Source organism: Macaca nemestrina, chromosome 11, assembly GCF_043159975.1.
Source record: "Macaca nemestrina isolate mMacNem1 chromosome 11, mMacNem.hap1, whole genome shotgun sequence".
Taxonomy (NCBI): domain Eukaryota; kingdom Metazoa; phylum Chordata; class Mammalia; order Primates; family Cercopithecidae; genus Macaca; species Macaca nemestrina.
Window position 1 is genome coordinate 123,748,245 of NC_092135.1, and position 16,888 is coordinate 123,765,132.

General features: G+C 38.6%; 1 protein-coding gene across 8 annotated transcripts in view; it reads left to right on the forward strand.

Annotated features, from left to right (window-relative positions):
- The window catches only part of LOC105481327 (neuronal tyrosine-phosphorylated phosphoinositide-3-kinase adaptor 2), a 325,733-nt gene that overhangs the window by 224,544 nt on the left and 84,301 nt on the right, over positions 1 to 16,888 (forward strand). The window contains exon 6 of one of the 8 annotated variants that reach the window (XM_011740834.3): positions 7,926 to 8,451. The exons of the other annotated variants lie outside the window; for them this stretch is intronic. Coding sequence (XP_011739136.1) covers positions 7,926 to 8,110 — 185 coding nt within the window. The 3' untranslated portion in view covers positions 8,111 to 8,451. Of the gene's footprint in view, positions 1 to 7,925; positions 8,452 to 16,888 lie in introns of those variants that run through there. 8 annotated transcript variants of the gene reach the window in all.

Here is a 16,888-nt window from a genome sequence, read left to right on the forward strand (position 1 = left end):
TACACTCACCTCAGCCTCCCAAAGTGCTGGGATTACAGGCTTGAGCCACTGTGCCCGGCTCACAAATAGTGTTTTTATGGGAAAAAAAAGTCACTTCTCCAAAAAACTTTGACATCACTATTTAATTGAGTCTTATGATTAGTTTGGGACTTATTTGTAGTTTTAAAGAATTATCAAAATTTGTACCAGTTCTATAGAAAATATGTGAACAATATACACTTCTATTGTGGCTAGATATATATTTTATAAAAATCAGAAGCATTCTCTGGGTTTCTATTATGTTATAGCCACTGTTCTACGATCTGAGAGTACAATGACAAAAAATACATCCTTACGTTTAAGTGCTCAAAGTCTAGAGCAAGACAGACAAATAAATAACTGCAGTATACTGTGTGTTTCAGTCAGGATTCTCTAGAGAGACAGAACCAATAGGATATATAGATAAAAATATATAAAGAGATTTATTATGAGGGATTAGTTCACATAATTATGGAGGCAGAAAAGTCTCATTATCTGCTTTCTGCAGGCTGTAGGCCCAGGAAAGAAAATGGCAGAGTTCTAGTCCAAGCTCAAAGGCCTGAGAACTAGGGGAGTCAATGGTGTAAGTCCCAATCTGAGTCAAAAATCCCAAAAGCCAGAATGCAGATGTCCAAGTGCAAGAGAAGACAGATGTCCCAGCTCAAGAAGAGAGAGTAAATTCACCCTTTATTATCTGTTCCATTCTATTAAACTCCTCCACAAATTGGATAATGCCCACCCATCTAGGTAAGGGTGATTTTCTTTACTTAGCGTAGAGATTCAGATACTAATCTCTTCCAGAAATACCCTCACATATACACCCATAAATAATGTTTTACCAGCTATCTGGGCATTCCTTAACCCCGTCAAGTTGACACATAAAATCACATATGTTATATAAAAATATGAATACTATGGGAAACAGAAGATGTCTTAATCCATTTTGTGTTTCTGGGTACACGAGGCTGGGTAATTTATAAAGAGAATAAATATTATGAGGCTGGGTAATTTATTAAGAAATGAGGTGTATTTGGCTCATGGTTCTGCAGGCTGGGAAGTTCAAGAAGCATGGAGCTGGCTTCTGCTCACCATGAGGTTGGGGCTTCTGTACTGGGTCGAAATGTGATAGAAGTTCAAAGGGGAAGTAGATAGGTATGAAGAGGCAAAACTCAACGGGCATCTGGCTTTATAAGAACCCACGCTCTCAGGAGCCAGTCTAGTCTCACCAAAGTGAGAACCCACTCACTACCTCAAGAACAGCAGCAAGCCATTCATGAGGATTTACCCCCATGACCCAGACCCCTCCCACTAGGCCCCACCTCCCAACACTGCTGCAATGGGGATGAGATTTCAACATGAGTTTTGGTGGGAACAAGCTATTTCCAAATCACAGCTGAAGAGAAATCAGTTAGTTCTTCCTGGAATAATGTGATTTTAGCAGCAATAATTGGGGGTTTTGGTGGATAAAATAATATTTGCTTGAAGAAGTAATATGTGAGCTAGAACTTGAAACAAAGAGTTGCTCACCAGGAAGATGAAGAAAAAAGCCGGCCTTCTGGATGAAAACCTAAAGGTCTGTGAGATGGAACAAAGTATGTTTGGTATAAAGGATGAGGGAAGATTGAAGAAACTGAAAAGGTAGGTGGTGACAAGATAGCAGAAGTCCTGAAGGGCCTTGTTATTAATTAGAAAGCCTTTCAGCTATGAAGTATAAATTACCAGAGGCTTAAGCAATAATAGCCTTTGTTTGCACCCATAGCATCAAGCCTCGAGGTAGGCAGTTCCAGGTGTTTTGCAGCTGTTCAGGGATGTCAAGGACCCAGGAACTTTTTATCCTTCAAGTCTTCTGTTCTGCTACCCTTGGTGATAGTTTTTATGATGACAAAGCTGATGGACTACACAGTTCTGGGCGTCATACCTCAGAAGACTCTCCGTTTCATCTAATTGTTCAGAATTGGGAAACATCTTCTCTGGTCCAATCTCTGAGTGAAAGAGAATGGGATTTCCATGGGCCTGTAGAGAACCCTTTTTCCCCTAAATCAAGAGCCCTTTGCCTTCCATCTGGAAATGAAATCAAAAGCCTATTAGCAGGGATAAAGGGGGAATGATGTTGCATAAGCAGTAGACGGTGTCTGCCATGTTGTAATTAGGTTTTTAAGTTTATGTGGTGGATATTTTGTAGTTATTTACTATTTTTTAAAGATAGGAATAATGTAATTCAGTTTACATCATGGAACACCCAATGATGACTCTGTTACTTTAAACCTGGGTGATTGGGAAGTCATTTACTGAGATAGAGACAGTCGATGTGAGATGTGGAGCAAGGTTTATGAGGGAAAATCAGGACTTACATTTTGACCATGTTAAGTTAGAAATGCTCTGGAACATCAAATTGAGAAGCCAGTAGATTGTTCAGATTATAGATCTGTAGCTAAAGAGATTGAGTGGCTTCGAGACTGAGACAGATTGTTCGGATTATAGATCTGTAGCTAAAGAGATTGAGTGGCTTCGAGACTGAGACTAGACTCCTTTGGCATGTTAGAACAGTAAGACTGGATGAGTCTAAACTAGGAGAGCAGGAAATTCAGATGACACCCTGGGGAAATCCAGACATTTCAAAACATGGGCAAAAGAAGAACCTGTGAAAGAATTAGTTCATAATTAAACTTTTTTGAACACTTAGTTACGTATAAATTGATAAACATGTACCGTACAGTGTCTTTACACTTCGATATGAATATTCTAATAAATTCAGAATGTAAACAGAATTTATACCATACTTTCACTGTCTTCCACATCAAAACCCCAAAGCATCTCTTTTGGTTTACAGCACCTAAAATCTGCCCTTCTGAGTTTTTTAGCGCTGTTTGTAAATCTGGAAATTGTCTACTGACCAGAAGAAATGACATACATATTTTGAGTCCCTCAGATTCTTTATCTTAGAAGGAGGTAGACAAAGATGGAAGAAGAAATAAATTCTGTCAAGTTTTAAATAATGAGATGGTTGTATTCATATTAGAAGAAATGCAAAACAGAGCAGCAAGTGTAGAGTTACATATATAATATCAGTGCATGCCAGCTGCTTATGTGAAAGTGAAACTCAAATTAATGTTACCGTTACTTGAACGTCTAGTCTACCCTTCTACTACTTTTCAGGAAAGAAAAGGAGAAAGGGAAAAATGTTGTGTTGTTAGCTTTTATTTTTCTGAAGAGAAAGAACCTAAATGGTACCAGTTCTGAACTAGAAAATGCCATAGTTTGACTGGCAAAATGTAGAGAGTATCTGAAGTTCCCACTCACCTTTGGTGTTTTTTTGTTGTTGGGTTTCTCTGTGTGTGTGTGTGTGTGTGTGTGTGTGTGTGTGTGTGTGTGTGCGCACGCGTGATGGAGTCTTACCCTGTCACCCAGGCTGGAGTGCAATTGCGTGATCTCAGCTCACTGAAACCTCTGCCCCCCAGGTTCAAGCGATTCTCCTCCTTCAGCCTCCTGAGTAGCTAGGATTACAGGCGCCTACTACCATGCCTGGCTAATTTTGGTATTTTTAGTAGAGACGGGTTTTCACCATGTTGATCAGGCTAGTTTCGAACTCCTGACCTCAGGTGATCCACCTGTCTAAGCAGCCTCCCGAAGTGCTGGGATTGCCCGGCCACCTTTGGTGTTTTAAACAAACCATGCGCTACTTGAATATTCATCAGTGAGATGGTCTTTGTCCAAAATAAGCAAGTAGCTACATCAAGAGGGAGTTTTAGACTTTCTGTTTTGGAACAGAAGACAATGAGTCAGTATTAACTGTTTTTCCTTCTTTTCTTTACACTTCCTCATCATCATTGCCTCCTCGTCCCTGGATACTCAACTTCATACCTCACACTAGAGAGGAAAGAAGATTCAACGTATAAACTCCTCTTTTCTCTGTCAACTTTCTGCTTCTGCATCTATCTCTCTCTGTCTCACCTCCACACTGATATACATACAAACTTCTACCAGTCACAGACTATTGCTTTACCAAAAGTAGTTTAGCCACTTGAAATGGTTGTTCTTAACAGCTCTTTTGAGGAATGAAGGAATTGCTGAAGTAAAGCAAATGTGTCAGGAGATCTCAATTCTAATTAACATTACCACTGGTTGCTGGGGTACTTTATTAAAGTCACTGTTGTTTAGTAAATCAGAGATTCCCCAGAGGGTGATTCTTGAAGGCAGTGGAGAACTGGGACCCAAATGCTCATGAACATAATAGGAAAGCGTGAGGAAATTATAAGAGTAAATATGGTATTGACAAAAACTCAGATTTCAACCGCTGAACCCATTAACAAATAGTTTCCATACAGCTAGTATCTGACTCTGTTATGGTTTCTGGGGGTACACACATTTACCCCCCATAGGCTACGTAAAATACAATCTCTGACACTCAAAGATTTTACTATGCTTCTTTATGACACAGAACTATTGAACACAAATTAATTAGGTTAAAATTAAATGTATTATTTTTATTATCTACTGCTTACTATACATTAAAAATCATTCAGAGAACGATTAATGAGTGTAGGCTTGAAGAATGATGGAGAGATTAATGGAAGACATGGAGTCTTAAGCCAGGATTATTCCAGATCTTCTTATAAATCATTATGATTATCAATTGAGTGGAAAGAGAATTTTCCACATGGGATGAAAAAGGTGAAGAGACACACCTGCCCTGGCTTGGCCCCGCCAGGCCACCCTGACAGAAGTGTTTTTGGAAGTCAACTCAGCCCTTGACTTATGAACAAAGTGGTATCATACCCACACGTGCACATAGACATATACAGGCACACAGGGTTTAGAGTGTAACATTTAAATCTAAACCAGAATGAAAACCCTATAAAGGGAAGGATCAACTATACTGTAAAATCCTTGGCTTCTGCGTGTTCAACTTTCTGTGCTTCTGCTGTTCTGAAAAGGTCCAAGATGCTGATTGAGATGCCTTCAGGACAGACAGGTATCATTAGCAAGTGAAGCGGGAAAGATGGCTTCCTTCATGTATTTTCCTTATACATGAAGCACATAGAAATGTACTTCACTCCCACAAAGGAAAATGTTTTTCCCACTTTTCTTGAAACTTGAAGCCTTTTTGTTCTAAGTTCTATATGCCCACATTTGTTAGGAGCATTGCTAAGGAGAAATATTTCTCCATTACAAGGAGAATCTATGCAAGCTGATGCACCTCAGGACTCAATGATGGAAATGCACGTGACCTGGAAAGCACAGGGACACCCCAAGTGGACAAAAACTACTCAGGGCCAGCTGATGCTGCCATGAGAAATGCTCACCCAAGGTTCCCAGATTTTATTGCTATTATGTGAAATCTCCCAATTTTTAAATGTAGTTCAATTTTTAGAAAACATTGAGTAGAATAATTCACTTCTTTTAGCTGGGTAAGACCCGAAGACCCCACACTTGCATTTTCTGGTTTGTAAAATCAAGTGGTGACCATTAAGTTGAAGCACAGATTTGACCCTGTGGCACAGAGAAGCTGCTTTCTGCTGGAAGCAGCGGGTCCCAGTAGATAACTTGCCCTCTTGGCTTTTATTTTCCAGAAGCTGCTGCTCCTGGACAGGGAAATGCTAGCAATAGGAACACTGATGAGAGAGAGATATGCAGCCTTTGATGGTGAGGGAAGGAAGGGGGAATTCCTTAGCACTAAAAGAGGAACAGAGGTTTAGAATTCCATGAAGGGTGAGGACCAGCAGCCTTCATAGCACCTTGCAAAATGGCATGACCTCTAACTGGTAGAGAAGTTGGGTGGGGTAGAGTTTGCATAGGCTGGGCTTTATGCACCATGGTTCTAACCTTGGTGGAATTGTGTACTTCAAGGAGCTCTTTGTGCTTGCACAGTAGACCCCCCTGTGACAACCAGTATGAGCTAAAGAGTAGGAGGACCATGTTATGTACTATGCTCTGTAGAACAGTTCTGGGACTTCATGACCCATTGTAAGGAAGCATTTTCTGTCATCATTTATGATTCAGTCCTTCATATCCAAGAGAAGTCTTGTACACACAAGTTCAGAAAAGTGAAAAACAGCTGCAGATTTGATTTCATTTAAAGGAAACAAAAAAAATGCCATTTCTTGCACACCATGCTTGTAAATTCTATACTAATTATAAATGCATGCATAAGGTATAATGTAGTGGTTGAGCACCAAATGGTTAGGCAACCTGCAAATCTGGATTTAAATCCTGATTCTATTTTGTTGAAGACAGTGAGAGCTCTGGCTCCAACATGACACTTTACACACCCAAACCATGGTTCATAAGACATTTGCAGTCATAATTCATCTGCTGGTCACTATCTTAAAGATTGAAGAGATCACAAAGACCTTAAGGGGCTATTCAAAGGCTCAAAAGTGGAGACCCTGGAAGATGTGGCAAAATGGGGGCCATTTACAATAAACAACAGAGCTGCGATTCAGGAACGGAACTGCAGTTGAACTCAAGAGCACAGTCTTTGAATACTGAATTTCTTTCAGTTGATTTATAAGAAAGATGATTTTCTCTTGAAATTTCTAAAACATATTTCCTGTACTTTACTTGATAACACTGAAATGACTGGCTCACTTTGCTGATAAACTTCCTGACAGCAATAACTCAAAGCCATTTATGCTTCAGCCTTCATATCCAAGAAGACTCCCAGGCACACAAGTTTAGAGGTGATAAACAGGCAAGCCATGCAGAACTGGGCAGCAGGACTGTGAGCTCAAGAACAGTACTCATGATGGTCCTTCCTGGTAGACCATAATAAATCGGCGTAGTTTTCTTTTTTCAGTGTGTAAGTAAATCATGCTTGGCAACGATATTAATGAATTAATATTTTGGTGTTAATTATTTGATGAAATAACAAAACACTGCTGTGACTCACTTTCTCTATCTTTACAGAAGAGATCAAGTAAATTTCACTGTGTAGGTTATGATGAGGATTAAATTAAAAAATGCCTGGAAATGCTTGGTACAAAGGCGGTTTATAATAGCTAGTAGACAAATGTTTATTCTGTTCCCATTCAATTTTACTGGAAAAATACCTGTCTTTTTCTAGGACCAAGACTAGATGTTTTCTTTTGAAAATCAGCACATTGCAAATGATAAGATATTTCTTTAGCAAAACATAAGTGGTTATGAGGCTACTGTTAGTGCAACAATGTATGCTTCATTGACTTGTGCATTTTTCGACAAAGATTTCTGGCCAGTGTGATGACCGTTTTTGGATTTCCTTGAGTCTGCATGTATAGATGGAATTTGGAGGAAGAATGAGGTGCAGGCCTTAAGACTCAGTTGCTGCATTGTACACAGTTATCAAAGAAGTAATCCTAATCTCTCACAATGCTTCTGTTCTGCTTAGAAGCAATGAATAAGATTTAAAACCAGGTTGTCAAGGATGTGGGAATCACAAGAAATATTGATCTCTACAAATGTATACATCTTCTCTAATAAATATCCAACCTGAGATTCATTCATCTGTTCCTTTAGTCATTTATTCCCTTTGTGTTTATTTTCTAACTAAAATTTCTTCAACATCTACTTTGTGTTGTGCAGGGGATGGGGAGGACAGGGGTATATATAATATACCCTAGACTCATATTCTAGCAGGTAAATCAGAAAATAAAACAACTGATTATTCCAAAGAGTGTTATAAGTAAGCCAAGCACAACTGGCCAAAGGGAAGGCCATTCAAACAAGTTTCCTAGAGAATGTGATAGTAAATTAGATACTAGCATGATGAGTAGGAGCCAGGCAAATAAGAGAGGATAGAGTGTTTCCTGCAGCTCACTCAGGAGTGTGGATAAAAACTTTGCTTTTAGAACCTGGTTAATATTCAACTTTTTAATATATCTGCATAATTTCTAAGCTGTGCCTTCTTTTCTTTCTTTCATTTCTTCAAGTGGCCCAGCTCCTTCAGGACGCCAAGGTTGATCCTAATGGTCCTAATTATTCCCCTCTCCCTGTATTCATGCCCTTGGTAATGTGCTTTCATAGCTCTTTATCAAGAAGTAAAGTCAATTTTGCATCCCTTGAATCTGGACTGGCCTTGAGTCTTGCATTGACCAACAGAGTGACATGGAAGTGACCGTGTGTCAGTTCTGAGCGTTGGCCTCATGAGGTGTGAATGCTTTCATTGTTCTTTTCCAACCCTGCCACCACCATGTGAACAAGCCTGGGCTCGCCTGTTAGAGGATGAAATACAATAGAGGAGAACCCCCCAAAATGTGAGAAAACACAGCATGGAATAGCAGAACCATCTACTTGACCCACATTTGACTGGAGATGGCATGAGTGAGCCTGGCTGAGACCAGAAAAACCACCCAACAGACCCATAGACTCATGAGCAAAACTCAATGAGTGTCATTTTAAGACACTGAGTTTGGGTGTGGCGTGACACAGATACCATGATCTGTTTGTATTTTGCTATTTGTCTTCCAAGTGAAAATGCTTTATTGCTTTATTATTATTAGGTAATAGTACAGTAGTATAATGACAGGTAAGTAGAGTATGCTCATTGACAAAAAGTTAAAGTAAAAAATGAACCTCTACTTACCCGCCTTTTCCTTTACCGTCTCACTTTAGGAAGTATTTATTGTGTTAAACCATCATGTTTTCATAGTTTAGGGACTGAGTTTTTATTATGCAACAGGAACAGCAAACCGATCTGATGGAGTTTGGGTATTCATTGTAATTTAGACTTCGCTGTAGGCTATTCTCTAACTTCCTGCTTGGCTCCACTTCAGCCCTGGGCAGCTGTGAACTTCCAAAGCTACGACCCTCAAGGCTGCCTTTCTGTGCAGTCAGATCATGCACCAGAATACAATTCTCCACATCTGTTCTCCTTTCCAGTTCTAATTGGGTGCTTGGTGACTTCCCGGGGGAACATTAACCAGGTTCTGCTGCCTGGTTCTGTTCACTGCTTTCTCACTCTGCAGTTTCATTCTCCCTTTCTAAATTTGAGGAGCAAATGTGTAACAGAATTCTCATTTGGAGGGACCTGGGAGGGTACTGTAAGCTGTATCCCCAAGAGTCCCACTTTTATTTCTCTGTGGAAAACTGTGACTTCTGCTGGCTAGAATGTGTGTTTATCAGAGAAAGTTTTATTTGGATTTCTCCTGATACTGGTAGTATGGCTTTGAGAAACAACGAGAAAAGGAGAACTGGGAGGGAGTTAACCATTTAAAATGGTCAAAGCCTGTCTTTCTAGAGTTTGAATGTAAACAAACAGGGTACAAAATGCAAAAGGCTAATTACAAAATAATAGAAGATAATGACTCTCACATTCCAAGGCAAAAAGCTTGACTGCACAAACAGAGCTTGCAAAGGAGATGATCAAAATGAATACTGTTGTCCTTAACTGAACTCTCATTTCTAGCCTAGTAAAGTAGTTAGAGGCTGAGAGAGACAGAGACTAAATATTAGAGAGAATTTCAGATAGACTCTGTGTGTGGTGGTGTGTGTGTGTGAGAGAGAGAGAGAGACAGAGACAGAGACACAGAGAGAGAGAGAGAGAGAGAGAGAGAGACAGAGAGAGAGAGAGAGAGAGAGAGATGTGTCCATCCCAATAGAAGAGGGGTGAGAAGTGTCTCCCCCAGTGGAAAGTCAAATAAGATACTTAAATGGAACCACTCAGAAAACTTGATATTGTTTCTAACAGTTTGAGGGACAGGGTGGAAGGAAAAAGCACAAGACTGGGTGAACAGTCTATGACCGCAGAGAAAGTTACTTAGCAAGTAACTGTTTGGCCGCTGATGGTGGGTTAAAGATGTGTATAAAGTGTGTTTTCTATGGATCAGATTTGGTCCTGGAGAGGAACCTTGGAGGTGGCCTAGATCATGAGAGTGCCCAGGGCAGCCAGGACTCTCAGGACGTGTTTCAAGGTGCCCTACAGGATATCCAGTTACCCCTGAAAGACATAGAGTGAACAACCATGACGTCTCCAGGTGAGAGATGGCCAACCAATCCGAGGAGTCCTTCAGGAACCCTGGAAAGCACCCGGAGAAGACAGAGCTTCAGTGTCAAACACCTTCCCCAGCGAGATGGGGAGAGATGCTAGCCCGTGCCAGGCCCTTGAAGAGCCTTTCCTTCCCCCATCTCTCCTGGTCTCTCCTGTTTCTGCCCAGATGAGAGCAGGCATTGTGGGGACCAAGTTGGGAACAGAGATGGAAGAAGAGGAGAGGAGGCCGAGACAGAGGCCATCTCTTCTGTTTGCCAGGAGGTGTCCGAAAGTGGGCCAAGGGAGAAGCGTTTCCTTGAGATAATGTTCATAGTTTTGATTAATATAAGTAACTGGGCACTTAAACTATTACTTCAATAAGACTTTTTGTAACTTAAAGAAACTGAAAGATTTTTAATCATCAAAGTGAAAAATAAAAGTCCTGGGACTCAGTAGGGAGTTTCTCTAAAGCACAAGAAAGACCTTCGCTCCCCTAGAACAGGTTGGTACAGCTCTGGCTTCCGGGGAGAAAAAAATAAAACAGTTTTCTGATGCATGTAAGATCCTGTATGTTCAAACAAACAGTTAAATTGACAAGTTTAAAGAGAACAGACTCGGGTATAATTTTTAAAAATTGCTTTAATATTATAGCAGATTATATGTAACCTGAGTTGTGGAATTTAAGTTTATTACCTTTGTGGGTTATCTGTGACCTGTTTAAAAGAATGCCTTATTTTTATTATCCCAAAACTTTTAAAATGCCTTTATATGTACTTTCTCATTTGTCCTTCACAAAAACCTGTGCATAAGTGGGCTGGTATTATCTGACATTTTTTTATTTTTCTTTTTTTTTTTTTTGGTGATAAAACTGAGGCTCAAGAGAAATCAAGTCAATTGCCCAGATTCACTGATAAGTAGTAGACTCAAATAAGGAAATGAACTTTGGGTTTCTGACTCCTACTACAGCTCTCTTCCCATGATTTAATTAGGCTGGGTTTCTCTATTTCCACCTCCGTGCTCCCAGGTTTATTCATTTATTCACATTCACTTATTCATTCTGTCATTTATTCATCTATTTTATTCAATATAAAATTACCAACCGTTGGGTACATGCCAGTGAGAGAGACAGCCATTACAGTAATGACAAAAGTTTAAAACTGTAATTACAATCGGTGATGAAAGGAGAGTGACAGGGCGCTTCCTTTAGAGTGTGTTTCAAGGCATCCTAATAACCTGGGGCCTGAGCTCTCAAGGTGAATTAGGAGGAAGAGCAATCAAGGAAGAGGACGTAGGAGATGCCAGAACCCTGTGACGCCATGACCCACATAATTGAGGAGCTAAAAGGAGGAGAGAGAAGAAGCTGAGAACCTGACAAGGGTGAGGGTGAGCCAGTCACATCCATGACTTGGGTCTTACCTGAAAATGACAGGAAGCCATTTATGGATTTTTAACTCAGAGCTTATGTAATCACATATACAGAGACAGCTAATTTATGATCATCCTAAACCAAGGGAAACCGATTTATGAAGATCAACATGAACAGGCTGCCCCAAATAACCTACCTTATAAATCCGAAGGAGAACTGTTATCTCTGCTCTTGAATGAGATTTCACCTTTCCTACAGCTCATTGAGAGGTGTTTTTAACTGATTGTTGGTATCTATAAAAATTAATTATTGAGAACCTGAGCAGCCGTGTTACACATGTGTTTTTGTTGTTTTTTCAAACATCAGCAACATTGTGTATGCTTGTCTTTCTTTGGTCCAGTCGTTTACTCACTCTTGTGAGAACACTATGAGGTGACGAAAGGATGACCCCTGCCTTCAAGAAGCTTATTTGTGCCTATGATCTCAGTTGATTTTATACAGCAAGGGGTCCTTAGTGCCTCTGATTCCATAAAACAGGGAACTAGTCCAAGTCTTTGCTGTTTAGCATTTTGTAACATTTCGTCAAACTCTTTGTGTTCTTGTTCTCATTTTTTTTTTCGAGGAAGGTAGTTAGCTAAAGTTACGGGACCAGCCTAGAGTCAAGGAATTTGCTGATATTAACTGATGTGTGTGTACATATATAAAGCCATGAGGCTACTTACGGGTTTTAAACATAAGTTTCATATGACTAGATTTGCACAGTCAGCTAATTACCTATTACCATATTTTATATATGCATTATATTCATACACACACATATTTCCCCTTTAACTTGGTTTCTGCTAAACACATGCATAGAATATGATACTGTATACTGTATAGATACCATAGATACCCTGAACACTGCTAGAAAAAAATACAACTTGATAGTAATTTCGTTCTCAATAGAGAAATTCTGAATTCCAACTATTCTCTGATTCTTTTGGGGAAAATAATTAGGTAGAAACCATTCAGATAATGCGGAAAGTGCCTTTCCTTGCCTTGCCTCTCAATACAAGATTAATTCTGCTTGAGAACCACGATGACAGTGTGCTGGCTCCAGTTTTGACTGTAGCATCAGTGACTGGTGTCTGTCACTGCAGGGCGGTGGCTCCACCCTGTGCCGTCTCCTGGTAGAGTCCGCCCTGACATTGCTCCTAGACTGCAGCTGTTGGCTTCCTTTGGAAAGGCCCTGTGGAGATGCTGCAGCAACAGTGTTCACAAAGAATGCCCTTTCTGTTGCTGTGAAAAGCCACAAAATACATAAAATAGAAGACTCTGTCTGACTTATGCTAGGCATTTACAGAGACTAGTCTGGAAGTTTTGTAATCGGCCCAGAATAGGTAATAAATAATATGTTTATTGCCATCTACTGTCCAACATAGGAACTGCAATCCCTCAAACACACACACACACACACACACACACACACACACACACACACGCTTTTTTTTTTTTCCTTGGTTATGAAGCACTCAGTTGAAAACTGGTCAATGCAGCCTGGGCACGGTGGCTCATGTCTGTAATCCTAGCACTTTGGGAGGCCAAGGTGGGCGGATCACAAGGTCAGGAGTTCAAGACCAGCCTGGCCAACATGGTGAAACCCTGTCTCTATTAAAAATACAAAAACTAACTGGGCACATGCCTGTAATCCCAGCTACTTGGGAGGCTGAGACAGGAGAATTGCTTGAACCAGGACCCGGGAGGCAGAGGTTGCAGTGAGCCGAGATAGCGCCGCTGGACTCCTCCAGCCTGGGCTACAGAGCGAAACTCCATCTCAAAAAATAAAAAAGAGAAAACTGATCAATGTATTTTAGTTTTTTTTTCCTGGAAACATGGGGAAGGTGAAGAGATGGAGAAACATGGCTTTTTATCCATGTGAAACATACAAATCCTCTTTTAGAGTGGCCTCATTCTTTAAAATATTGTTTAGAATAATTCAGTCAATAAATGCTTAATGAGTCCTTATTAAGGATCAGTTATCATGTTACTCAGGGAAATAGTCTGAGGAAAGAGACATGGTTCCTGCTTTCAAAGAGCATGGAGTTTAGTAGAGGAGGAAAGGGAAGGAAGGACCAAGTGTACCAGGTGGAGTGAAGTAGCATGATTAAAATCCTACAGTAAGAGAAAGCAGGGAGCTTAGGATAACCTGATGCAGTGTGCTGGGGGCAAGACTACTGATGAGGCTGGTTGTATAAACTAAGCTGTGTGTACCAGTGTGAGGAAGTGGTGTGTAATTTATTATAAGCAGGGAAGCTAAAAGATCAGATTGGCCCCCGAGTAATAAAAACCACTAACATTTCTTGCGATTTTAGTACATGCTTTTTGCCATGGAAAAACCTTAACATTTATTATCTAATTTAATTCTTACAGCAATCCTGTGAACTAGGTACCATTATTTCTCCCATTTTATCTGTGAACAAACAAGTGTAGAAAGGTCAAGCAAATTTCTCCTGGTCATTCAGCTAGGAGGTGATGAGAGTTTAGCAGACCTTGTGAAAAGATATACCTCTTTCTCAAAAGCTCCAGCAGAAGTATGAAAGCCACTCTCATTGACTGACTTGGGTCACATGTCCATCCCTGTACCAGTCAATGAGACCAAGGGGATAGAATGATTGATTGGACAGACTTGAGTCATGTGACCAATTCTAGAGCTAGAGTTGAAGTCAGCTCTTACTACAGAATCATAAGAACTAAGATAATTGGTGATCCTGTTCTCTGAAGAAAAATCAAATTACTATTGCAGAAAAAGAGGAAATGGATTTTAGACAGAGAAAAATGACAAATGACCATTATCCCTCGTACATTTTTATTTTTAAATAAATTTTTATGGGTGTTTAAAAACTATTTACTACCAAAATTTTATCAACAGCGTTAGAACATTTTAACAAATAGCAAACTTGAGTTATGCATAATTCTGTCAACATTGTTACTAGAAAACAAATACACAGACAAACAAAAACAAAAATGCTGACCAGAAAAGAGTAAAAGAAATAGCCCTTAATAAACTATCTCATGATTAATCAAGAGTAACTTTTGAGGTCATTCAATTATTTTAACAAATTTCATTTACTAGACTCAATCAATGAGTAGAACCTTGGAATTTGCTTCTTGTTATAGATGATAAAAAATCCCCTGAGAGTTCGTATAACTTCCCTCAGGTATCATGGGCAGAAAACAGTGTTTCTTGGATTTTGCCATAGAGATTTTTCCAGGAAAGCATTTCCTAACTGGTGGTTCCCAAATCCCTTGAAATTTTCAAAGGATTTCCCATGTTCCTTGTGCTTAAACATGACATTTTCCTATGTTTTGTTGATTTAAAATACGCAACTGGCAAATTAATTGTATAAAAAGTTACCTTTTTAATAGAGTTCTTTGGGGACAGACTGTGTAAAGCAACGATTCTCAAACTCTGGCCTCAGGACACCTTTTGTTCTTAAAATTACTGAGGGCCCCAAAGACTTTCCTTTATAAGAAAAAAGGTATAATAATATCTATCATATTACAAATTAAAATTGGAAACTTAAAATATTATCTAATAATTAAAAATTTAAAAAGAAACCCATAGTATATTAACATAAATAACATTTTTTCTCAAAAAAAAAAAAACCTGTATTTTCTAAAACTATGACAAATGGTGAACAGGTTGAATTCATTTTACATTTGCGAGAGTCTTTTTAATGTCTGATTCAAGAGAACGTAGATAGCATTTCTTATCTTTTTTGGATTCAATCTATTGTAATATTTTGCTTTGGTTAAATATATCATAAAAATCTGTCCTTATACAGATGTGTAGTTGAAAAGGGAGAAATACTTAAATAGCTTGTTTATATAATTGTGGATATTCTTTTTTAATACCATTCCAGAACTAAATGAATAGTAATTTATTAAAGGTTAGTGGCAATGTTAGCTGTATATCAATAAACTCACCATGCTGTCTTACATTTAAATCTATTGCTCTATCTTGAACTGTAAAATGCAGTGTTTTACCCCTCATGATTTATAACATCGTGCATTTAGAAAATAGCAGTTCATTAAGTCATATGGATCTTCCATGTGTTGACACATTTTGTTATAAAAATCAATATATCACATGTGTTAATATCACTAGTGATCTCATAAAACCAGCCTTTAAGTATAAGGATAATCTCAAGCTCAGAGTAATGGGTAAAAACTTTTTCAAATTTTTAATTTTTGCTTGAAAGCTCAAATTTATTATTGTCGACAGATGCTGTCAGTTGCATTCTTTGAAGAAATAGACTCACTCCATTCATTTTCCAAAAAAAAAAAAAATCTACCAAATATCCAAGTCTATTTGTTAGTAGGAAGCAAATACTTACTAGTATAGTTTAGTGCCGCTCCTTTGATGTGTGAAAGTGGCAGCCAATTTATCCATTGCTTTGAGATTTTCAGTGTATTTGTCAATACAGTAAAAAAGCAAATAATATCTTAATATTTTTATGAAACAGTTTTGACCTTATGCTCTGTCCCCCAAAGCATCTTAGAGACCCCCAGAACTTCTGCTATAAAGTGAACAAGCATAACCACTACTGGAGATCAGGTTGAAGTTCTCTGCCATGGAGGATTTGAGTGGGTACAGTCTTAGATTAGGCTTATTCATAGCCAGACATTGCTTAGTTTATATCTATAATTGTCAGTTGGCTCAAGGCAAAAGTATAAGGAACATGGCCATTGTAATAGAACATAGTAATGAGGACCATCAATGTTATAATAACTGGTCACACTTTCTCTCAAAATGTTTGCTCTTTAATAAAGTACAAAATTCAATGGTATAAAGAGGAAATACCATTAGTATTATATCCAGTTTTGATTTTCACCTATTAAGAGTAAAGACTTGCCACATCACAAGGTGGGTTATCTGCAAAATGTAACCTTGGCATTTCCTTTTTATGATTTTATTACTTAGAAGCAAAATATAATGTATTTTTAAATAGGTCAAGTGATTCTTGTCATGCATTCATTTATAACATCAGGTGACAAAATCATTTTGTTTGTTTGTATATCGTATTTTTGATGCCATAAAACAAAGTGAAATGTCTGTCTTCATGGGAATATGTATTTGATCCTTTACAACTATGATACGACTTTTTGAGTTTATATTGAAGCTGATGGATTTTCCTTACATAATGATTTTTAAAATAATTAAGGAGCATGATTGACCTGTTAAATGGAAATTATGTTGTTTTTTCATATATACTTTAATTCACTTTTAATGTGAAAAAAGTATTATTTGAAAATAAAAGCACATTTTCATATTCAGCTAAAGTGATGAATATCCCAAGGTGTTTTAGAAATTATATATTATTATGAAAGAGGCTGTCAAATAAAAAAATGTTAATGCTTCACTACACTATGTTGCCTTGGATGAAACCAGCTATGCATTGCAGTATCTTGAGCATCCCTGTGTTTTGTGTACTATGATTTATATGCTCTGTACGTAAAAGATGGAAGACAAGGAATGTAATTGGTACATTGGATCATGAGCTGCCACCACATTGCCA